Source organism: Amblyomma americanum, chromosome 4, assembly GCF_052857255.1.
Source record: "Amblyomma americanum isolate KBUSLIRL-KWMA chromosome 4, ASM5285725v1, whole genome shotgun sequence".
NCBI lineage: Eukaryota > Metazoa > Arthropoda > Arachnida > Ixodida > Ixodidae > Amblyomma > Amblyomma americanum.
Genome location: NC_135500.1, coordinates 172796616 through 172821954, shown reverse-complemented (window position 1 = coordinate 172821954; position 25339 = coordinate 172796616). Strand labels below are relative to the sequence as shown.

The 25339-nt window shown below is 49.6% G+C and overlaps 1 protein-coding gene across 4 annotated transcripts in view; it reads left to right on the top strand.

Moving 5' to 3' along the window:
* OtopLa (proton channel otopetrin-like a) overlaps positions 1 to 25339 on the top strand; it is a 69327-nt gene that overhangs the window by 35642 nt on the left and 8346 nt on the right. For 2 of the 4 annotated variants that reach the window (XM_077662234.1, XM_077662233.1), the window contains 4 exons: positions 17811 to 17925; positions 22375 to 22675; positions 23357 to 23517; positions 23596 to 23770. In XM_077662234.1, coding sequence (XP_077518360.1) covers positions 17811 to 17925; positions 22375 to 22675; positions 23357 to 23517; positions 23596 to 23770 — 752 coding nt within the window. Of the gene's footprint in view, positions 1 to 14640; positions 14827 to 16584; positions 16657 to 17810; positions 17926 to 22374; positions 22676 to 23356; positions 23518 to 23595; positions 23771 to 25339 lie in introns of those variants that run through there. The other 2 variants (XM_077662235.1, XM_077662236.1) reach the window with 2 other exon arrangements.

Sequence of the window (25339 nt, the reverse complement as noted above, 5' to 3'; positions counted from 1 at the left end):
GGTCCTGAGGTTAGCAGACATATGAGGTTTTCACTTCGCTTAAAATCTTCGCAACTGCTAGGACTTCGCATGGTTTGAAGGGGGAATTCTTTTCCGTTGGCAACCGTTGGTATTCCGTATTTGTAGAGATGGAAAACTATAGCAGCATACCCCGCTCCGTAAAGGGAGAGGACAGTTGACTCCCTTTTTACTCCTTTCGTGTTAAAGGTGTCTTTAGGTAGGTGCACGCTCTATCGGAAGCGCCAACCAGTCTGTCGGGGGGCACGATCATTTACGTGTGTACATTCTGTTCGCCCAGGCTCACTGTAACAAGGCAGTGGTGCTGCACCACAACCGTGGTTGGGTGTTATAGGAAAGAGAATAACTCACGAGGAGATCGGAGCGAGGAATCGTGAGCGCAGTGGGATGTTATACAGTCTCAAGGTTGTCCAAAAGCCTCTTAGTGCTGCGGCGTGTCAAAAACGACGACTGGGGTGCATGGCGGCATTCCAAGGAAAGGGAACTTTTATGATTTATTGTTTAGGGGGGTTTAACGTCCCAAAGCGGCTCAGGCTATGAGAGACGCCGTAGTGAAAGGCTCCGGAAATTTCGACCACGAAAGGGAACATTTAGTAACAGCATATAGCTGATGGAAATATCAAGCGTAGGTTTTTGATGTATACGTCATCACTGTTCAAGCCGGTGTGACTGCCTTGAAGGTTAACGACCAAGCGTGCTCATCAAATTAATTTCTTGAATAGCCGATACTACTTTTTTTTTAACAGTTAGTTCTTTTAATTACAATCTTTCTCGTAGTCATTAAATATGGTAATAAATTCATCGCCATCCAACATGCTTGAGGCAATTTCCGGCCACGTCAGTGTCATCTTTCGCTGGCACTTGTTTCACTTTGTAACCTCGGATGTTCTCACCACTGTGAAGGATAACCGGTTTAAGAACAGTGAGCCCTAATCATGCGAGGCAAATTTCCAAACAAGTATCTCTCTCTTTCTGCGAGCAGGAAACGATCCGGAAAGTGGAGATACAAACTTAAATGGATCCAACTTCCCAACTGACACGCGGAGGTTCCAGGATGGGAACCCGGGCACGCATAAATCAAGATTCAATAACAGCGTTATCGACAGCTTGCATCGCCATAAGCATCGTCCCATGGGTGCGGTAAATGGGGGGTAATGCGGGAAAAGGAGGTGGGGCATCGGCTTCAAAGTTGCTCACAACGTTGGAGACGGGCCACTGCCAACAGCGTAAGCTTGTGGATGAAAGATTAATGCTTCGTGGTTAATGGATATTTGCGTCTCACAGCAACACCGTAAGCTATGCGTTAAAGCACGCTATAGTGGAAGGTCTTGGTTTATTTCTGCCACCCGAGGTTCTTTGACGCGCGCCGAAATAGGCACAGGTTGCCTAATAACTGAACTTTCCAAGAAGTCAGTCACTTAATTGGATGCAAGAAATATCAATCCCGCAGTGTCCTGGTATCTAGAATCATCGTTCTTGTTCTACATAGAGGAGTAAAAAATGCCAGAGGGACGTTGCATATGTCAGGTCGACTTTTTAGTCTTTCACATCGAACGTGTCCACCTTATCTTTCTTTCGTGGATCGTCCCCATGTTTAAGGATGGAACGTTTCAGAGAGAACATTTGAAAAGTAATGCGTGAGGTGTGGTACGAAAATTTATTTACGCTTCCTATGTGTATTCTGCTCTCTTAAAGACAGACGAATGGTTCTCTTTCAGCCTACTTTCACACTTTTCCCCGAGTGTGACTTTTTTTTCTACGGTATACGACAACATAGATCCGCTGAAGGTCATTGTATTACATTGGAAGCATCTGTCACCAGTAATAACGGCATCCTTAAAATATGGCGGTCATCTGGCCAAGCATTTAAGAACACAGCTTACAGGCAGGAACGAAAAATAAAGGCTATGCGTTACACGCGCGCTTGGATTAGTTCGTTGTTAAACCTGTACAACGTATGGTGGCAATACGCACAGCCGGTGCAATATATAAGAGATGGCGTATCTCCTTGTACATTATGCAAGGCCATTTTTCAGACGGGCTAAAGCCGCCTCTTGGCACGCGGAACAAAGAGAGCTGCTAACTCAGGCAGCCTTTTGTTGTATCGCCTGCAAACGGCTGCGAGCCACGACAAAAGCTTACCCCGCCTGGTCAGGCAGCATCGTATCGTAAAGAAGTGTAGTAAAAAGCAGCCTGAATTACGCGTACCCTTTTTCTCTTTACCCCCCTCCACTCTATCTTTCTTGTCTCCGGGAGCCCTCTTTTTGCAAAAGGCCTCGTCCCCACGCCCCTGCCGCGGGAACCTGCCTCATAAACTGACGCGCTAGGTTTCACCCTTGCGCCGCTCCTTTATTTTGCTGCGCACTCGCGTTCGTCTGCAGCGGGGAGCACGCTGCTGTTCCAAGGAACGCGCTTTCGCCTATTCCGAGACGGCGTGGCTCTTCGCGAAGCTTGATTCGGTGGAATCACGGCAGGCGTCGGAAAATCCGCACGCCCGCTTCCACAAATCACTCCCCCCGTCGTTGATTATTTTCTCAGCGCTGGCTATTTCTTTTTTTTACTTGTGCCCTTGAAGACTTAGAGAATTCTTCCGCTCGTCTAAATGCATGCGTCCTCTGTAAAGGGTTATGTCTGAAGTGGCTGATGCGATGGGACGAACGAAGGCGCCGACTGAAGCTGCTATCTACACTCTAAGATATCTGCGCGTTAACTCTATCTTGTTGGCATTAGGTCTATCAGACGTTAGCAGAGTATCTAGGCCGTCGGATCTGTGACAAAAAATTGCAGGGGACTTTTACGCTCCGCCTTAAGGGTATGACGCGATAGTGTAATGGTTTAATTAATGCCCATATATGAGGAATCGGCTGCTCTCTGCTCTACATTTACAGATCCCTGGGAGTCATCATACCACAGTCCTGGCGCAGAGGTGCAGGAATTAAGCGATCCGTCACTGCCCTGCGATGGCAGGTGTTGCCACAGATGGCGCTTGTGCGACCCAGGTTGTTCTTCCCGAGCGACCAATTATTAACTGCCACCTGCCACTCTCAATTTCTTCACAATCCGGTGGGCGGGTTGCGATGACGTCACATGGTCACGTGACCTAAATTGCCCGCCTGGTTGCTTCCCCGGGGATTTTTCGCTCCCAACGCCGATGACGCTGGATTTTCTGCACAACGGGAGCTTTGATGCTATCGCGCTAAAATGCTGTCACTTTCTAGCTCAGGGCCAAAATGACCCAGTGGTGAACAAATGCACACGTGGTCTTCAAATACGTGATAGAACGGCAGCGTGTGCTATAACCGCACTAATTGCTGCTAGTTCTCAGTCACAAAACAGTACGAGTACATAACTGTAAAACACGCGTATGGACATCGCTATATATATGCCACAGGCTTTTTTGCTTTGTCTCACAGCTCTCACGTTCATCATCTGTATTATAAATGTAAACTGTGCGCACGAAACTGCAATTTTTTTTTCTGCCATCGCCATCACCATCAGCCCTCCTGTGCACAACAAAGACCCTGCGCAAGATGCAACCGCATTATCTTCACAAACTTCCAAATCGCCCCCGCCCACCTGACTCTCCATCTTTCTCTACTACGCTTACATTTCATCGGAATCCTCTCCGTTGCCCGAAAGACCACCGGTTGCTTGCCCTCCTCATTAAATGCCCTGCCCATGCCCATTTCCTCTTCTTGATCTCAGCTATCGGATATAATTGAGTCGTGTTTGTTCCCTAACCCACTCTGCTCTCTTCCTGCCAGTTAAACCCTTTCATTTTCCTCATTATATATCTCAGTGCACACCTGGACTGAAGTCTTTACCTCTCCAGTGTGGTAGCAAGCGCCCTCAGTGGCTGGTGCCTTCATTACAATAGCGACGCTTCCACGGGCGCGAATTCCGGCCACGTGTTGCTTTGTAGTAGCCACTGTTTTTCGCGGACATCCGGCGTCGTTATGGGCTCCGTGCGCTGGTATGGTGGCGCCAGCAGCGACCACATCGCCAGCGCCACCTCGTGGCAATCGCCGCGTTAACCGGACGCTAAGTCACGGCGGGTCTCTCGAAAGAGAGAGCGCGCGCGCCCTCGAGACTGGCCGTGGTGGCCCTGCGCCTTCCTCCATGCCCGATGCGTTCGCGCCAGCCCGGCCGCATAGCAGACGCGCACTGGCCGCGATGCCATTCTAAGTCAACGCCTTCTTCTCTGCGGATTTCAACGCATTGAAACCCTTGACGCCACCACTGCTGCATTTCGTTTCAATTGCTTTCAGGTTGGGCTGATCACCGATTCCCAGCAACCATGATTGTGTTGCAGTCCCGACGGCACTGCAATATCTGGCAGCGCAGTTGAGCTTATTGAGATTACTGAAGTACCTTTACAATTTGAGAGAGGGCCCCGCCGCGGTGGCTCAGTGGTTAGGGCGCTCGACTACTGATCCGGAGTTCCCGGGTTCGAACCCGACCGCGGCGGCTGCGTTTTTATGGAGGAAAAACGCTAAGGCGCCCGTGTGCTGTGCGATGTCAGTGCACGTTAAAGATCCCCAGGTGGTCGAAATTATTCCGGAGCCCTCCACTACGGCACCTCTCTCTTCCTTTCTTCTTTGATTCCCTCCTTTACCCTTCCCTTACGGCGCGGTTCAGGTGTCCAACGATATATGAGACAGATACTGCGCCATTTCCTTTCCCCCAAAACCAATTATTATTACAGTTTGAGAAACAAGGCTCTGACCCAAATAATGTAATCAGCTATGTAATTTACATCCACTGTGACATCGACTATGTGAATGGTCGGCTAGAAATGCGAAAAACGCAAACTTACTACACATATATATCAGATGATAGTGCTCTACATCCTGCAGGATCGACACTTCTTTACTTTGTGTATTCCTCTCAGAGAAGCATAGCTCTAAGCATACAAAAAGACGATGTGTTTCTTGCTAAGTATCTTCCACAGGACTTTAATTTCCGGAATTTCATGAAGACACCAATTACATGAATTATTTTGTTCGTATTTCTGTTTTGGAAAATACTTAACTATAGAAAGGCCGCCGCGGTGGCTCAGTGGTTATGGAGCTCAGCTGCTGACCCAAATGACTCGTGTTCGATCCTGGTTGCGGCGGTCGCATTTCGGTGAAGGCAAAATTATAGAGGCCCGCGTACTGCGTGATGTCAGTGCCCGTTAAATAACTCCAAGTGGTTGCAATTATCTGGAACCTCCTACTATGGCGCCCCTTATAGTCTTCGTTGCATTGGGACTATAAACATAATTAAAATCAAAAGATTAATTCCCGAAATTAAGGGTTTAGTGATGATGTGAAATCCAAAAAATATATAGAGAGAGAAATTTGAACCACTCTCTATTTTTTTTATTCGTCTAGAACAGGATTTGAGATCTCATAAATGCAACAAATAAAGATACAAAATTTTAAACCACTGAAGGAAATAAAATGATGCAAATCAATACACAAAAGCTTAGGTGAAACAATGTGAAAAACGACATAAGCACTCTCAGAAGTACGACGTCACTCCCACTGCATACACACACGCACGAAAAAAAAAACTAGAAACAAAATTGACCAGCTGAACCACAGATGAGCATAACAAACGAAGACTTAAACTTCAGATGCTAGCTCCAAGAACTTCACCGTAGACCATTTCCTGTAACTGACTGAACGCATTCTTTCGCTCTACATAAAGACATAAAGCAGCTCCTGCCAATGATGTCACGTTCGAAACACCCCAGTCAATGTAAACCCTTTTTCAGTTCACTCTCATGAATTTAATTCCACAGTGCACTCATTTCCAGCATACCCTCTGTGCATGAGCTAGCATGCACGATGTCCAAGAAAAGCGTTTAAATATATTCGGTACCTTGACTGCAGTGTTTTTATAGCTGTTATGACATTGGGTAAACACAGCAGTAGGTAGAGCACCCGTTATTATCCAAGTTTGTTTTCGGCTTCGGACGAAACACCTCACCGCTCGCCTCGCTCACTGCAAACTGAACCAGAGAGCTACGTTGGCTGCGTCCGCCTTTCGCCACCGCTGTTAACCAGGTGGCGCCACACGCGCGCGCCAAACTGCAGCGCACGGAGCCCATACAAAGCACCCGCCCATTCAAGATTGCGCAGTGCGCGCTAGAAAACTGCCAGCAGTGCCCACGTACGCGGGCCGACGTGCACAGTGTTTACGTATTACTCCGACACGTGCGAGTATGCGACGGTTGTGCCGCCGTGGTCTAGAAAGCCCGGAGAGATGAGAAGAAGCGGGAGGAGGGGGGGCTGATCTTTAGTGATGTACAGCGCATGCGCGTTCACGTGAGCTTTAGTTAGTTGTTGGAACTATGCTCTGTTACGTTTGGAGACGCCAACATGCCAAGAATATTCAAGCCACTGGGAATCATCAATCTACCGAGGCTTCAAAGGGCCGTCGATGTGGTTGCAGCGCTACGAGTGCAGGTGGTGGCGTATACAAGGGTCCTTCCCCCCCCCCCCCCCCCCCCCTCTGCTGTTTACGGGGTGAAACGGCTCCCCGCTGTCTGAGAACGGCTTTGGTGAACCTGTCTTTTGTTCTCAACGCCGGACCCACCCGGGACATGTTTCTCCCGGAGGGGACGACGGGGGAGCCGGCGAGCGGCGGAACTGCAAATGAGCCGTGACAAATGCGGCCGGGTTTGACTAAGCCAACGTCTCCGGAATCCTCGTGCTTCGAAAACAACTTCGTCTTAGACTGTGCTTTCCCACGCTCTACGTGAAAGCTTCTGCGAACTGCGGTGGGATCCATTCGCCCCCACGCTACCGCTGTGAAGTGCAGGTGACTGACCTTCGACGCTCTCAGTGGGACCCCCTTCGGGCTATTCATCACTGAAGCCTGGACAGCGCGGACCCTAATCTGCCAGAAGTGGCAAGAGTGTGTGGCTGGGGGCGGACCCGGAAGACTGGACACGTGATCTACATCACAGTGGTTCGACGCATTTTTAATGAACTAGATTCCCCAACTAGGGACCTGGGGACAGCGGACCCTATTTAAGCAGCGATCTGGCGTGTGTTCGCCAGCTCCCGATTCACTCTTTCGAACTTTGTATAAATGTAAATAAACCCTTCAGTCTCTTCTTCACCTCGAAGACCCTCTCATCTCTTCGTCAACCCCACTACAGCAGTCTCCCGATCCGGAACCCGGGGACCCCGACCTTGGCGAGAGACGGCACAGGCGAACCAGGGGCCCGCATCTAACAGCTCTAAACAGCGCGCGAAAAGAAATAAAAATACGCTGCCATTCCGCGCGCAAACTGTAGCGGATTTCCGAAATGTTTGGCTCCTTTTATGCGAAGCATACTAGCCGCACAACAGAGCTCCTCCTTGCTGCGCCGCGCGCTGCCGCGTAGCTACCACTTGACCTACATCGGCGCACCACGTGATATGACGTGGGGCTCAGCTGGGGCTCAACTCGTGCGCTCGCTTGCGGACGCGCAGCCTCCGCCGGCGGCCTAACTCCCGCTCCTACCGCTAGGAGATACTGACGTCACGCAATTGTATAAAAGGCGACGCACTCGTTGAGTCAGTTGAGCAGCGAGATGTCGGCCAGGGAGAGGGCGGCTCGCCAGACCGCAAAGCGCAAGTTACAAAGAGCCACGGAAACGGGAGAAGAACGAGAAGTACGGCTTGCCAAGCGACGTATGCTTCGCATCCTAGGCTTAACCATAAGCTAAGTCAGGTCATTTTTTTGGTTCACCCACCCACCTATCCTGGAATGATCCACGGATTGGACGGATCATTACTGGAGACCGACTGACATAACAATGATGTCTGCAAATTGAATTCAGGACTACTGATCCGGAGTTCCCGGGTTCGAACCCGACCGCGGCGGCTGCGTTTTTATGGAGGCAGAACGCTAATGCGTCCGTGTGCTGCGCGATGTCAGTGCACGTTAAAGATTCCCGGGCGGTCGAAATTATTCCGGAGCCCTCCACTACGGCACCTCTTTCTTCCTTTCTTCTTTCACTCCCTCCTTTATTCCTTCCCTTACGGCGCGGTTCAGGTGTCCACCGATATGTGAGACAGATACTGCGCCATTTTCTTTACCCCTAAATCAATTATTATTATTATTGTTATTAAATATCATGTGAAAATAGATAAAGATTCTCGGCCTGCAGCTGTGCGCTTTGTTGCTGTTGTTGGCCACTGGTGGAGTGGCAGGTACCTAAAGTGGGGGACAGGCCAGGGTGCCTAGCATTCAAAGAGTGGTGGCATATGGATGCAACGAAACTAGACGTTGGTGAAATTTTGTGTGGAAGCAAATAATTTTTAAAGTTATAACTATCTCCCTGACGCAATAGTGTAATTATGACGATAATTTTGCACACTGGTTTTAGTACATGTCCCCTGGAACTTGCCCCGATGAGAGAAGAGCCGGAATAGAAAGATGAAGCCCTAATCGAGCGAAGGGACCTCCAGATGAGCTCTTCGCCGACAGGAGAGGAGAAAATGATCAAGCGATTCAATTTCGCTGCGTGATTCTTCTGGGCTGCAGTACAGAAAAGTTTTCTTTCTTTTTCTTCTAGTCTGTGAAACCCTTGTAAGCTAACTCAGATTTCGCGTAGCACTGCATAGCAAAACCAAGATTCCCACGAACTGGGCCTTGGCCCATATGACGACTGATCTCGCCTGTGAATGCGTGGGCACAAGGCTCTTTTCGTTCGGCGCGTGTAGGATTACCGGCGGCACCCGATAGCTGAGTGGGGAGCACGGCCAGGAAATGTCAGCGAGCAGCGCGCCTGTGTTTGGGTGCGTGGTATCGCGATGCTAGATAAGCCCCAGAAGCGTCGAATTAGCAATGCTGATCGGATGCGTGTAAACACGGCACTGTCCATGGGAATGTTTCTTCGCGATGCGCAGACGCCCTGAGCTTACTTCGCCGCGTTTGGAAAGGTCGACGTTGCCCCAGTGCCTACTGTGCACGTTCGAAGGTGACGTGCAAGATACAACGGCTGCTACTGAATGTTCGCTTTTTTGCGCATCTATTGTGCTATGTTTTTCGGAAACCGAGAATCTGCGGCCCTGAACCAGTTCGGTTATTTCTCAGAAAAACGCCAAATCTCGGTGTCTGCGGAGCAGCGAAATCTCAAGTAATCCAGCTGATGAGCAACAGAACGCTCTTTCAATGGCGCGGCTATAGATAGCATCTTGTGACTGGGGGGTGTAAGAAGAGGACAAAGCGTTTCCATGAAGTGCTCCCTTTACCATGGAGGAGGGGTTATAAGTTCTAGCGTGTACACTCTAAACACGAATACGCCTGTATGGGAGCAAAAAAGGAAGTAAGCCGTTCCATAGCGCACTCCACTTTATAAAAGGGTTGTGCGCTAGGGAACAGCTTACTACCTTTTTACTCAGTTCTGCTTATAGGTGTAAGGAAATGAGAGACGCGGTTACTGTTTCACAGTCTCAAGTTATATATGCACCATATATACCCCCCATATATACAGCGCTAAAGACGGGACAGAAGGAACACACACAAGTCTCACAGCAGAGCGCTCTGTTGTGTGACATGTGTGTGTTCCTGGCAATATATGAAGCAGGGTTGCTTGGGGAAAGACCCGCTGCCTTCAGGTGCCGGATCCTTGTAGGCTTGTGAGCTGGGCAGTCCCACAGTAAGTGATGAATGTCGGCTTCAATGTCCTCGTGTTTACATATCGGACACCCTGGCCGAGGAAACAAATCTCGGCCTGGGTGTCCGATATGTAAACACGAACACAGGCCTAACGCCGAACATTCACTCACCTGGGGTCGTTAATGTGCACTGATATCGCACAGCACACTGAGCCATCACGGCGGGTATGCTTTAGAGTAGTAGTAGTAGTAGTAGTAAGTGGTTTTATTAAAATAATAATAAAAAGGAAGGAAAAGGTTTTTGCTAGCTCCGGCATCTAGCAACGATACCTAAGCACCTGAGATGGGGCAGCGGAAATAAAGGGTAGCAGGCAGAATGGAGAAATGAAATGAAAGAGGTGAGGGGACAGGAAGAGAGGATAGGGAGAGCGGTAATATACAAAAACTATTTGCACAATAATAATGTATGCTGGATCCACATTTTCGGCCAAACACCAACCGAGCCAAATACGATGTTTATGCACTTCCCGGCAGTCCCTCGGTGGATGACGCGGAAAAGTACTGTATCCAACTTTTCGGCTCAGTAAAAATAGATGCTGTGGCTTTTTCTGGCTATGTTATTGACATCCTAGTCGAAATCAAGAGGAAGAAATGGGCTTGGAGGGGGTGGGGGGGGGGGGGGGGCATGTAATGCGAAAGCAAGGTAACCGCTGGTCCTTAAAGGTAACGACAGTAGATTTCAAGAGAAGGCAAGCATAGCCGGGGGTGGAAGAAATTCAGGTGGATGGGTGAGATTAAGAGTTTGCGGGCATACGGTGGCCGCAGGCAGATGGCACAAGACCTGATTAATTGGAGAGACATGAAATAGGCTTTTGCCCTGCAGTGGGCGTTGTCAGGCTGATGATGGTGATGTATTCATCTTTGTCCGGCAGCAGGTGACGCATTTATTGCCTATAAAATTGGATTTAAAAAGTTTCCTGCCAATCGCACCAAACTTATGGCGTTGCGCCGAGAAAGACTCCGCGGTTACGTTTTGGAAGCGAATGCGCGTGTAGCCTTGGCTCTGAGATCCGCCAATAAAAAGTATGTCGACGCATCGCGGTTGACTTGCGAAGTGAGCCACTGGTGGCGACATCTGTATTTCATTTCTTGACCTTTCCCAGCTTGCAAAAGCTCCGTTTTCAGTGAAAGCAGATTCTCTGTCCTAAGTAGCCGGTAACCTGTCGATAACAGGCCAACTTCAGCGTGTCTTCAGTGTGCCTTTAAGAACTGACTCTCGCAGATGGTGGCTCTTTGTAACTTTGAAAAACCATGGTCGCGACCAAGTGAGCCACGTGAATGATGCGCCTCATGATTAGACGATGCGCTGTCGGCGAGCTCATTTCTTACCTGTTCAGAAAATGCTGTAGTGATGTACGGGTTTTAAAGTCCCTTAGCGACACACCTGACTATGAGTAGTTGAGGGCTCCGGATTAATTCAGACCACCTGGGACTGTTTAACGTGCACTCACATCGCACAGCATGCGGGCAAGCTTTTGTTTTTCGGCTCCTTCGACATTCAGCTGCCGCGGCACGGATTTGACCCCGCTACCTTGGGACCGCGCCCGCTGTAACGCCAAAGCTTCTCAATCTGAGCCACCGGGGCGGGTGGCGTTCGGAAAAATGCAAATCGCCATGTATTTGTTCTTCATGCCTACTTTGTGGATCGAGATTGTCCACTTGGGACGCTAACAAAGAAGCGAGCGAGAACGAGCGCTTAGTGTCGACACGTGTGGACGCGGACAAAGAGGGCGGACCGATGACGCAAAATCCAGACCTTCGGTCCTGGCGGGTTACGAAATGAAGGAGCAGCTCCCCGCGCCCCCTGTCTCAGTCAGGAGTGAATTGGGAAGGAGGGGTTGAGTGAGGGGACAATGAAGCTTCCCTTGCCCAATGCTCTAAAAAGAAAGGGGCGGAGGAGGAGGGAGAGGGCATGCAAACAAAGAGCGGACGATGGCTGCTTCAACGAAAGCGTCACATGAATCAATTCACGAATGCGTGGCTTTTATTTTGGTTCTTTTTTTGCTTTGTCACATGCCCGAGTTCAACTGGTCGAACCAGCCACGCCCACTTCGCGTGGCTTCCTGTTCCAACGACACGTGCGTCGAACGTGGCTTCGCTGTTGTGAAGACCTTATAGCCTCTAACCGTGTCTCAATGTAGATTCAGCTCGGGAAAGACAGCACTTGTAGCTCGGTCTTTACGGCGGTCACTGAGCTCAGCCTTTCCCGTTGAAGGAGGGGTGACGGCTCAGGAAACGAATATGCACTCAAGTCTCACCAGAGAGGCAAAGCTTATGCGAGTACAAACTTATTGCTCAGCGTCACAGTTGACTAGCTTGAGTGAAATGGATTTCACTGCTGTCGCCACCAAATCAGGGGTCCAGCATCACAAAACTGCTCGCGCGTTACAACAGCGTGACGTTATGGCCTCAGCCGGGTTGCTATGTTGGCAGATGTCATGGGTGGGAGCCAGTCTCGAACCCTCCTTACAGGCGAGATGCTTCGTGCATTTGGCTCTTGGTTTGCTGGCTCCTGCTAAAGCTTCCATTTTATGGCCAGCAAACTGATCGACAGAATTAGTTTTGTCCTGCGAGGTTTAACGTTCCGAAGCAACGCGTGGGCTATGAGAGACGCCGTAGTGGAGGGCTCCGGATTAGTTCAGACCACCTGAGGATAACAAAAACGGGTGTTTTTGTATTTCGCCTCCACCGAAACGCGGCCGCCGCAGCCGGAATTCAATCGTGAGACTTTGGAATCAGCAGCCGAACGTAAAAGCCGCCGCGGCGGTTGTATGAGGCAGAATACTATAAAAATCCAGGGTGTTGCACGTAACTTTCACCAAACATTTTAAAAAAGTGGCGCACCGGACCTTGGTGAAACCAACGACACATTGATTCCTGTCGTGCGGCGCTCCTCAGACCATTAGAAGCCTCATCGGGGGAAAAAAAAAAAAAAAATCTGTCGCCGGTCATAAAACTCGCCTATTGACTGGAGGGAAGTGACGTCATCAGAACGGATTATTCCCATTGGTTGGAGAGAAGTGGCGTCTTTAGATAGAAAGTGATGCCCCTTCCGGTAAAAGCTTTTAATGCTGTCGCATTATACCAACACGTATTCTAATTAGGCATCCGTGTGAATTTTTTATTCATTTTTGAAATTTATATACTTCAACGAACTTTTGTAGAATTCATTTCTTTCTACGATATCATTAGATTATGACGCCGTTAAAATTTCCAGCTTGAAAAGTTCAGTCTGACCAACTGACCCGACAACGCGTTGTAGACGGTTCAGTTTGTTCAGCATTTCCGGAGGCTGTGTGCCGTGCAAAATGAATAAGCATTAATTAGACTGTGTGTCGTGGAACGGACCCAGTTGGCTCAGGTGGTCCGATACTTCGTAAGCGTCTATAGGCTGGAAAACAGTGCCTGCTGAAGAGATCCCCCTGAAAAAAAAAAACACAGATAAACTTAATTACATTATGTGTTGGCATTCATTAGAAGCTGTTGATACCTTCACCGGAAGTGACGTCACTTCTCTCCAGCCAGTGGGAATTCTCCGGTCTGGCCAATGGGCGAAATTATGACCAACGACGAACTTTGGCACAATGAGGCTTCTAATCCTGTCGCATTATTAACAGTTACGTTTAAGCCGGCTGGCAGAGCATGTTCAGATGTGAAAAGGCTGCAGTGCTACTGCGAAGTGCTGAAGCAGGTCAGTAGGAAAGTAGACGGCACCTGTTGCTTGGATTTGAAAACACTGCTACGTGCAGTTATATCATTAAGTAACTTGACACGGCTGTGAGACATTCGTACCGTCTTCTTTGACCGTTGCGCCCTAAACACGTACGACTCCGCTCAACATCTGACGGCAGCATTGCGAAAGGAATATAGAGGACCATGCTGCCCACTTCCATAATATCCTTCTTCGATAAGACGCCAGGTATGTCTCCTTTTTGCACCACATCCTTCTTTAAGGCAAATTCTTTTAGCCACATGGTCATGGACCATTTACGTGACAAAGACCGCACTTCGAGAACCACAGAGTTTCAATTCTTTGACATGGATCACAAGAAGATGAATGCAGGAGACCGTATATTTTCCACTTCCATGCGATCCTTGTTGAGACCAATGATCGTTTTTGCACCAAATCTTTCTTGAAGACAACCGCTTTTCCAATCAGAGTGTCTCTCCCTCGGAGTTCCACTGAATTTCCAGACTCTCTCGGGGCTTCTGTACCGCATCCGCTTACTACTTACGTGGACATCATAACATATCTGCGCCTCAGTAGGCAAACGTTCCCAGATCCCGCCAAGGGTCTGGGTAGAACTGAGGAACGACATCTCAGAAGGCTGCAAAGGGGTCACACCTAAGCCCTGCGATTAAAAAAAAAAACATAGACCCGACTTTTTAGGGGTACTGCAAATTTTGTGACACGTGGGCAGACGTGTACCATGTACGATATGGGCCTGCCAGAAAAATCCAGGAATACAGAGAATAAGCCAGAAAGAGGGCTGAGAGGCGAACATCTCCCACTGCTCGGACCTGGAGTCCCAAAGGGGTCTGGTTTAAAGAGCGCGGGCGGCAGCTGTGCGACCAGTGGTGTCCCGGAATAAGGAATGGTGTCCCAAGCAAGAGGGTGGTGAAACCCTCCACTCTCCACTAAAACCCATCCTAGTGCATCAAGTAAGGTGTTTACCACCCCCACCAGTCAGTGACCTGAAAATGTGTCATTTCCGTGGGCCACATGGTGCGAAGACTGCGCGTCGTAGGCCACCTGAGATGGTGGTGAGTACTACGGTCGAATGAACGAGCGTCCGCGTGCACTTTTCCTGCAAATACTCCAAGGCCGGATCGCCACAAACCGCGTAGTCGCTGCGTGCCACGCGGCAAGAGAAAGAAGGCGACGAAGACTGAAGGCGGCCTCGTGCACGCAGCGCCGCCGCCATCTTCATTCTGCTGCTCAGGCGAGCGACGTGTGTAGCGCGGCTCCTAAACCGCGAATCACGCTGCTCGGAAGAGTCCGTTCTGTGAAGAGAAGCTCGCTGCTGGCAGCTTGAGTCACGCTGCGCCTGGCGTTTCCTGCGAGGTTCCCGCTCGCTTCGTCCCCCCCAGCAACAGTCATGGAGGCGGTCACGTTTGCCGACACCGAACAGGAGGTCACCTCGCTGTGAGTCACTGCCGCGCCTCTCCGAGGCTCGGCTCCGGAACGGGTGAAGCGTCGCTGTCTCATCTGCGACGAGCAGTCTCATTCGTCAAGCGGCGCGTCTCATGTTTAAATCACTTCAGCTGAGAAAGGGAAGAAAGGTTGAGGGAATTACGACATACCTAAGGGCAACTATAACGCCAAAAAGATCTCAACAGCGGCAGCGTTTGGGCTGGTTAGTTAGCCATGTTTAGATCGTGAAAGCGCTCTGGAAGGCAGGAACACAGAAAGAGACACAGAATAGGGTCTCATGCGATTAACGGGTCGAAAAATACGAGTATGGGTGCAGTGATGCCTTATAAATTGTCTTGATATTTACCTTTGAACAATAGGTTAAGAACGACATAAGCTGAACAGCGCACTCCTGAACTTCTTATTCAGAGGGGGCAGTGTGCTGTTTTCTGACGTGCTATGTTTATCGCCTTGCGTTCGACTAGTTTAATCACATTACACTGAGCGCACAAGGTGTTGAAAAATCTTCGATTCAGCTACGTCCCATGTAAGAATCATCACGCCTGTGCGTTTTCTCCTTCTCTGTGCCCCTGCTGTCCTTCAGCTTTGTAAGAGGGTTCTGGCGGAAAAAATGGCATCACCTATTGGGTGATGTATAGAAGAGAGCGAGGCAGCAGTGTGAAAGGAGCGCGTCTTCTCCCTTGCTGCTTCGGTAGCTCCTGCTACTGATTTTAGTTCTTACTTTTCAGTTGTGTAAAGGTTGCAACACATTCACGCGAAAGAATGGAACTGCATGCGGCGACAGGACACAGAGCGTTTTTGAGGCAAAGATTGACTGTGTACACTGCAAGAACGAGCATCCAAAACTAAACTTTGCCGGAGAGAAACTGGGCGCATGGCCGCCCCGCACTAGATTTGTTAGTTTGTTTCTTAGCTGTTTCGACAATGAACTTGCAGGCCATCTCTCATTAAACGTGCAGCAGACGTATTCTTGACGCATATTCGTCATTTTGCTGCCCTGCGCGCGCGAGAGGATTCTCGCCGTATACGTCAAAAGAAAGCAGGAAACGGGCCAATCCACGTGTCGATATACAAAAGCATTAACGCTGCTTGTGTTCTATACTTATACATACGCGAGCTCCTTTACACGAATTTGTTTTGTTTTTCACCCCCGTGAAAGTGATACAGGTGCACGGTTTAATGCGCTTGCGCCGTTATATTTCTGCGCCAGCCGTTTCGAAGCTGTCAGCGTCGCAGTTACAAAAAGCGATGAGTCACCACGCGGCCTTACGTATACGCCCCGTTGAAAGCCGGACGCGTAAAAAATGAGCGAAGCAAGTTGCTCACACCAAGAGGCGTTGTAGAGTGATTGATCACGAACTGAAAAGCAGGAAGCACGAAACTTCCTGTGTCTCCGCGTGCTCAATCCTTCCACCCGGAGAAGCGATTTTATGGCCTGGAACTCCTTGGCATGCGTTTCGGATAAGTTCGTGGCCGCTGGCGCGGGCTTTAAGCGCATAGTTTCCTTCGCCTTAGCGCCTTTGCTATTCGATGTAAGGGAAGGGGAAGGCGCGAGAGAGGTCCTGCACCTGTGCGCGACGTAATGACAGCATGAAAGGCGAGCTGAGCGAGCCACTCGCTTCTGCCTGGCCGGAAGACGAACGCTCTCCGAAAGGAGCCCTAGAAATGGGAGGTGCGGGGGGGGGGGGGGGGGGGGATGAAGACGCCTGGTCCCCGCACAGAGGCTTGGTTTGCGTGCTCTGTGCTGAAGCAGGGGCCGCGCATTTGTCGGGGCAAGCTCAGCGAATACAGTGCGCATGGAGCTTCCAGGATGGATCCCAGGTAGTGTGTGTATGCGCTATACCATTTGGCGCGACGCCGACGGCGCGCAGCGCTGCGCAATACGGGAACTTCCCTTCAATTTCGCGAGCGCGCTCTCGTGCTGGTACCATTTCCTTTCGGCTGCCGCGGTGCGAGTTAGCTTTTGCGAGAAACCGACGGGACGGGTTTAACGACGTGCACTTCACATCCGCCTTTCCTAGCGTCTAAATTGACTCTGAGCGAAGCGAAAGATAGAGAGAAAGAGTGCGCTTGCGTGACGCCGGCCTTAGCGTGCGCATATTCGTGGTAATAAGCGGCGAAGCCATTGGCATTGCCATAGAGTTGAACGTAGTGAACGAGCGAGTGTGGAGGTCTTTCTTTAGCTGACCTCTGGAGTGTACAGACGACTTTTCTCGGCTGCGCGTTCTTCTTTTGCTAGTCGCCGCGCGGCTTCCCGCTTTCGGCGAGAGGACGCGAAACTCGACGTGCCTAGCTGTCAGTGCGTGTATAGTGCAACAATGGCGTGCTCTTCGGGATTCATGTCTTGCGTGCTGGAAGAGATATCATTTTTTCAAGTTCAAAGAGCGCGGGAAGAAACACCAAGGTGGGTAGTGGCTCGGAGGCAAACGAATACGCGACGGCACTGAATTTCTTACGTCTGTACACGTAAGCGTAAAGAATGTTATCGGCAATACCCAGCAACGGTACCAAGGGTACAAAAAAACAAACAAACAAACAAACAAACAAACAAACAACAACAACAACAACAACAACAACAACAACAACAACAACAACAACAACAACAACAACAACAACAACAACAACAACAACAACGAACACTGATTTCTACGTGTAAACGCTTCGAAAGGCTTTTATTTGTGTTGTTGTTTCGATGCTTGCTCATGATTTTGGTATATGTCAGAAGAATATTTAATGCAGTGCTCTTTAGTACGAAGCGAGCTACTCGGTCACACTCGTCAAGCGATCGAACTGGCTCCCGAGCACCACAGTGTACGGCTCATTATGTAATGACAGGGTCAGCATACGTGGAGTATCTGGCAGACCTTGTTTCTAAGCAACACGCGCGTTGCGCGGCTGCAAGATGTGCCAGCAATGTTCAGGACGGTTCCATATAGGCACCAATAGCTGCTGATTTTTCCCTCTCCGTTTCGCAGGACACAGCAGTTCATCATGGTCAGTTCCATGTACTGCCAGCTTCTCGTCGTCATCTGTGTCGTGTTCTTCACGTCCGAAGTGGTGACGTTCAGGGTGCCCCTGTACTACTTCGAGGTGAGTGCACCGGCTTCAACTTATAGACATTTTCACTTTTTGCAGCTTGATTAGGCGCACGCGCATTTTCGACTGCGACGCGCGTGTTCCTATGTGAAGTTCACCAATCGGAAAGCTGCTGCCACAGTCCAGTGGCAGAATGGCTGCGTCCAGAAGGGTAAATTTGAAAGTGCGTGCTACTGGTTCACACTGAAACTTCCACGCATTTTCATCACGGCGACAAGGCAGATGAAGACATTGGACCACTCATCACGCCTCACAAAATGTACGGAAAGCAGTGAAGCATTGAAAATGTGGCGTCCTTTTTGTACAGCGTAGCGAGCTTACCGATAACTTCATTCATTCATTCATTCATTCATTCATTCATTCATTCATTCATTCATTCATTCATTCATTCATTCATTCATTCATTCATTCATTCATTTAAGCTGCAGGCAAACACAGCTTGGCAAGTCTCTAATGGTATGCTATATACTCCAAACAAATGAGTAGTAAGCTGTCCTTTAGCGCAACCCTTTTATAAAAAATTGTGCGGTAGAAGACAGCTTACTACCTTTTTACTCCCGTATAGGCGTATTCGTATTTAGTAGAAGTATACTGCCGCGGGCAATTGAAGACATGCGGATATATTTAAGCGCATCAATGAGTCTACCTACGTCCGGCTTTTCGTATTTAGCGTTGACCAACACAAGCCCCGCACCAGGACGAATTTTTCTTTAACTACAAAGTTTATGTGAAAACTGTGTAGCTTTTCCTTGTAGCCATTAGGCTCGCTTGGGTGAATGCTAATGAGTAATTGCTCCTTTGTTATTAATCTACTCCACCTTGGGGGATTCCCCTAAACTTTGGTCTAAGCACTTCTTCACATTACCTGTTCCGTGGCAGCAGCAGAGCGGAATGAATGACAAGGCATATGAATTCACAGGCGCAGGTCTTGGTAAAAACTGTGAACGAAATAGTCCTTAAAAAATTTTGCAGCTCGAAGTGGCGTAAGCGGAACTTCTTTTTTTTTTTTGAGGAATGGAGCGGGTTGAATAAATGTGCCTCAACTTTGCAGTAGGGTTGGCGCCATGAGAATACGCGCGGATTCAGCACCGTTATTCACAGCTTACGTGTACAACCCGAGGCACCTCACAGTTGGCGATCGAATTTTAGTGAATAACTGAACCAGTGCGGCAGTCGCTACGAATCGGTTTGTGTCCACTTCGACTCGAAGTTGTTTCAATTACTCGCCCGCTGCAAACACCCTCCAGTTGCAAAAAAGTCTTTGCTCTTGAGATGGTACTTCACATGCATTGGCTCAGCTAATACTTGGATAATCGCCCGCGCTGTACGCAAACAAAGGGTTATTCTTCTTTATTCGAGGCCTATTATTCATATTATGTCATTCTTAATACAGTCGAACATAGTTATAACGGCACGGTTTGTAACGAAATAATGGATATAACGAAGGCATGATGATTTATCTTGGAAGCTCGGTCAACACGGGCTATAACAAAGCTACGGCTATAACGAAGTAATCGCCGAGCGCTTTCAGCTTCGCTATAACGAGTTTCAACTGTAACATCGCCCCAGATAAAGTAGTAAAAGTTGCGGTCTGATGGCACAGAGGTAACTGAGGCAATAACTCGCCAAATAAAACCGCACCTCCAGTGCGGCGACACAAGCGCACTATGCGCGGTTGGGCCGGGTTTGTTATTATTTTTTATACAGTTGTACCGCGATAGGCTAGGTAAATCTAAAGCTCTGCTTTTGGCTGCCGAAATTTGTTTCCACGGCCGCACATTTTTTTTTTCCTACGGTCTTAACAAGGCATTCTGAATACAAAATGATCGCGTTTTCGCGCGCTTCGTCCAGTGCAGTGAGTATACTTAGTTAAGACTTTTGACGTATCTTGAGCTGTTCAAGAGCTTATCAGTGCTGCAATATTTAATTCGATAGTTATGAAACGAAGACGACAGCAATAGTAAATAAATTGGTTTTCAGGAAAGGGAAGGCGCAGTAACTGTCTCACTTCTCAGTGGGTACCGGAAGCGCGCCGTTGCGGAAGGGACGAAGGAGGGAGTGAACAAAGGAAAAAAGAAACAGACGCTGTACCGGGAATAAATGTGGCCACTTGCAGTGCTTTTCCTTCATTCTAGTTAGGTGAATTAGTTGCTTGCGGTGCGATTTTTAAGGGCCGGCTGTTCTGCCATTCAATTCGTGGCTGTCGGAAAACCTGGCAGTCTCTTAACTCCTTAGTTCGCATTCCTCGCCGCTGACGTGTCTTTACCGCCAGTTTAAGAGCGCTAAAAACAAAACCAACGCGAGTGCGCCAAAAATAAAAAGAAAGCTGGCTCCGCCGCATAATAACTCGTGATGCAGTGAAACAAGATGGCCAGTGACGCAGAGCTTTCATCTCTCTCCGCTCCTCGTTGCACTCCTGTGAACTGAAGTCCTAAGTGCACGTGGTCGACAACGGAAGTCGGTACCTCCGTTATTAATGGAAGAGCACTAGAAGCCCCATCGGAAAAGAGAAAGCAAGCAGGCGTATTATCGGAGGATTATCAGTCGCCGCTAAGAAATTATTATCAATCACGAAACCGGTAGTGGTGTCACCAAATCAGAAGGAACGCACTTCCGATAAAGGCATCAGCACCGCCTAATGTACTGTGAGTTTTATTTGGGGGTTAAAGACCACACAATATAGCACGTGAGTGCTATATTGTATGGACTGGTATTGCGGTGAGTTGTCAGCTTAAAAGCATGGAACATTAGTGCAAGCTTTTTGCGCGTCCTGTACAATTTTGCCCAAACTGGCTTCGCAAAATCTTCACACGCCAGTGCTGAACCAGAAAAACAAACGAAAAATACCTGGCTCTAAAATCTCGCTTATGCCCGCTGCATTTCCATGAGAAGGCTGCGTCGACGTGCACGCATCAGGCCCGCGTAGGCCCGCGGATGCACAATTACGTCCGCGATTTCCTCTCGGAACGCACAGGGCGATCACCGGCTGCCCAGTGTCTCACTGGAAGCACGGGGAACTCCTCAGGGTGCTGTGCTGTCTCCTATCCTCTTTAACGTTTTCCTTCTCCAACTCGCCCATGTACCCGACATACATTTCAGCCTCTATGCTGACGACATCACTGTCAGGGCTGATCGAGGCAGTGACGCCGACATGGGACACAACCTACTGTCGGCCCTCAACATCATCGACCCATACGCTCGCGCGAGCGGCCTAGCCTGCTCCACTTCCAAATTAGAACTCTTACTCTACCGCCCCAGGCCCAGGGTTGAAGCAAATAATGGGCAAGGCGTCGGGTCTTTTTTTTTTTCTTTAGCAGATGGGCCTTTGGCTTTCTGGTGACAATGTCATGCAGATGCTAGATACCGTCACTAGTTGATCTTCACACTGAACAGTTTTGGACATTTGCTTTCTAGTGACAACGCCATGCAGGTGCTAGATACTGTCACTAGTTCATCTTCACACCGAACAGCCAGCTGTGGACATTGTTTCTATTGTGATGGCCCTAGCGCAATCTGTGGGATATCGTCTTTGATGATAATGAATTTTTAGTAGTTGTTCCTCTCTTTTTTTTTTTTGCTGTGAGCCATAGGGGTGAGAGGGCGGGATGAAAAAAAAAAAAGAGGGGCAGGCAGGTTAGCCAGATGGTTGGGTCTACCTTGCACGCGGGGAAGTCGGATGAAAGGAAGAGAATACACGAAGGAGGAGCTCAGATTGGGAGAAGTATATTTGCTTTGAGCGAAACTGCGGTGGCATACAGTGCATTTTCCTCCCAGTCGTACAGTTAGCTTCGTGTGAAGGAAGGCAGCTGCTTCAGTAGCTGAATTTTGCAGAACGTCTGGATCTTCGAACCCATTCTCGCTCCTCTCGCTCAGACCATCGCCGCTTTCGTCGGAACGAACGTCTTGCTGGCTCACGTGTTGTTCCAGCATGCTTTTGGTGCATGATGCATTTAGGAGTGTACCTTGGTTGATCGACCGCGTACACCGGGTGCCTGCTGCGCATTCTAAGTGACTAAGCGGGGAAGCGCACCTGCCACTGCGCATGCGCAGCAGACACCTGCATGATTGGGCCGGTACGCTGTAACGTCTTCACTATGCTCATTCTCTGCATTGTGAAAAATTCTGCACATCACGCACATGGTTGTTTGCAGCCCGCACGCACATGCAGACCTCGTTAGAGTACTTTGAAACTACCAGCTTTGAAGCCCATAGCAGACATCTCAAGTCTTACGCTTCCATGGCAGCCGCCACTGGGCTCTAGAATGAACAGTCGGCAGCTCCCGATAACTCCTTTTAACGGTTTTCATTTGATAGTGGTAAGCGATACGATGACCCACAATTTTTCTTTTGTTTTGGGGGTGGGGGGCGGCAAATGGACATTTCGAGACACAGGGTTGACCGCATAGCTGGTGGCTCCAACCGAGCCGCCACGCGCGCACGCAGGGCTTCTACATGTACCTGTACAGCGTGAGCCTACTGTTCCTGCTCTATGTGTACATCTACCTGCTGCGGCGCTCGCCGGGTGGCAGCGGGTCGGGAGGCGGCGGCGCCTACAAGTGTCCCAAGAAGATCACCATCCTGGAGAACCTGCGCCGCAGCGTCGGGGACAAGGGCCAGCCGCCCAAGGGACTAGACACGGTCGCCGCGGCCGGCCAGGGGCCGCTGCCGCCCAGGCTCAAGAAGCAGCGCATCTCGGAGAACGACCGCAGCCACGGCAGTCTCTTCCTCAGGATCGGCGCCATCGGTATATGTTCCCCATGCTTGAAGTGTGTGTGTGTGCGTGCGTGCGTGCGTGCGTGCGTGTGCGTGCGTGCGTGTGCATGCGTGTGTGTGCGTGTGTGTGTGTGCGCGTGTGTGTGTGCATGTGTGTGTGTGTGTGTGTGTGTGTGTGTGTGTGTGTGTGTGTGTGTGTGTGTGGTGTGTGTGTGTGTGTGTGTGTGTGTGTGTGTGTGTGTGTGTGTGCGTGTGTGTGTGCGTGCGTGCGTGTGCGTGCGTGTGTGTGTGTGCGTGTGTGTGCGCGTGTGTGTGTGTGTGGACGCCAATCATGGCGTCTGTTTTTGCTGCTCACGGGAAATTGGCCAACGCAGAGCCAACCAGAAACCGATCATACATACAAAGTCGTGCAAATGTTATGTGAATCCGGCTCCGAAGGCCTGATTTACAAAGAAATTCGGACCTGAGGTTGGGTTACGATTGAATAATCGGTGGCCCAGCACGGCACTCAGAGAACCACGGACACGAGTCACGAACCGATGGACGACAGCAAGGTAGCTTTCGGCGGAGAAGGGGCCCGGCATATATCATTTTCTCGATTTGCACCTAAGAAAGCGAGACAGATATGGCAAAGCGCTTACATCAAGCGTGGTGTAAAAATAACTCACTTGAAAGCCTGACCCTCCTTTACTGCCTTTTTATTTTTCTGCAGCTTTCGGTCTTGGGACAATGGTGTACAATGGTTTGGAGTTCGGCTCCTTCTTCGAGATTCCATCCACGTCACCCTGCTACAGCGTCCTTCTTGGAATCAACCCAGTCTTGCAAATGGTCTTCACATTTGCTCAGATGTACTTCATCTTCATGAACGCCAGGGTAAGGATATTTTGATTTGTAACAGCCGCACCCAGCAAAGACTTGAATGAAATGAAATGAACTAGTGAATTATTTCAGCTGAACATCCACAAGTTTAAAGTGGTCGCCAGGTTCGGCCTGATGCACGTTGTGGCCACAAACATATGTGTCTGGATACGCACTCTCGGCAAGGAAACGCTGCAGGAAATCAACGAGCATCACCTCAGAAATGGCCGTGGCAGCACGCTGGAAGAACTCATCTTGCCTTTCAGGGGTAAGTGCAACGCAGTAAAGAGACCCTGAAATGATATCAGTGGTCATATTGTGATAAACAAATCTGTAGAGATGGTCTTTGTAAGAATTTGGAAGCTGTGCGTGAAATCTATAACTTACAAACAATTTTTAGAAATTGCTTCTCGCAACCGATTAGGGCGACACCTCACGTCTTCTTAACCGCCCCCTTCTCTCTGACGTATCTCGATGAGCCTTCTCATTGCGCATGCCCAAGTGACATGGGGAGACGGGGCGTGGTGGGGCGCAGTCCCAAATCCAGACCTGCCTTTTTTTAATGGCGTATCAGCGTGTATGAGTTGAGAGGGAGGAGGAGGATCATTTTTTAAAGCGATATTTATTGTCTCAGGGCAGCTAAGCGACAAAAAACCAACTGATCTACGTCAGCCATCATCTACCCGCGCGGCATCGTCGTTTCGCGACCGAATTACAGAGCAAGAAGCCAATCTGCCGCATGGCTTCATCCATCGTTATGTACGTTGACACAAGCATCCAGGCATGCGAAACAACAACGGCAGTTTACTGCCCTTGCAAGCCTGCCCTGAACAAAACGTCAAGGTTTCGCCTCTCAGAACCACCTTCCTCCTTATGTGCGGAGATGCTTGCGGTTCAAGGGGCACTTTGCTCTGTGGCCGCCGTTCCCATGCTACCCACGGCCCGCATTGTTATTCGCACCGACGCCCTTCACGTCACACGCCTACTACGACGCGTCGGTCGCACCCCAGAAATTTACCAAGACATCCATCCTCTAGCGGCACGCATCCCATAGCAAATCCGTATTGATTGGGTCCCGCGTGACCTCCTGAGCGCACAAAGCCGCGCAAATTCTGCGACCCGCCTTTCGACCCCAATCTCGTCTTTGCCTCGAGTCCTCAATCTGGATGACACCACCCTCCTTTTAACAAGAAAGGAACACCTCCGGCGCCGCACACGTGCTCTAATCCCTCTGTGTGCGGTAACCCTCCCCCGTGATCTTAGCCGTGCAGAGGACGTTTCGCTTCGGAGGATACGGGTCGGGGTTGCCCTAACTCCACCCGTGACACGCAAGTGGCCACAATTCCAAGATTTATATCCACACCCCGGGTGTCCAGTCTGCAATATCAGAGATTGTGAGGCGGATATGCACCGCCTGCTGTGTGTGGGTTTGCCCGGCGCTGAAGCCGACGATAATTCGGCACCTGGCGGCAGTGGGTCTCTCACCGAACAATCAGAATCCATATATCGCTTGGACACGGGGTCCACATCATCGTTCGCTACTTGATTTCATTAGATTAGCCAACCTTTTTTTATTTATTAAGGAGGATCATTTTTAATCGCCGATATCATTATGGACAATGAAGCTTGGTGCGGTGACAGGTAGTGGAATACCGATCACTAGTACGCTTATCCTATCCTCAGTAAATATTGTTTCCTGTCCCTTATTGTGTAGTCACCTTGCATGCTGGACCTGGAAGAACTACTCTTGCCTTTCAGGGACAAGGCCGACATAAGTAATTCCGTAGGAAGCTTTTTGCAGCTTTCCGCACTCAGGACGTAATTTTCGTCGTGTTTT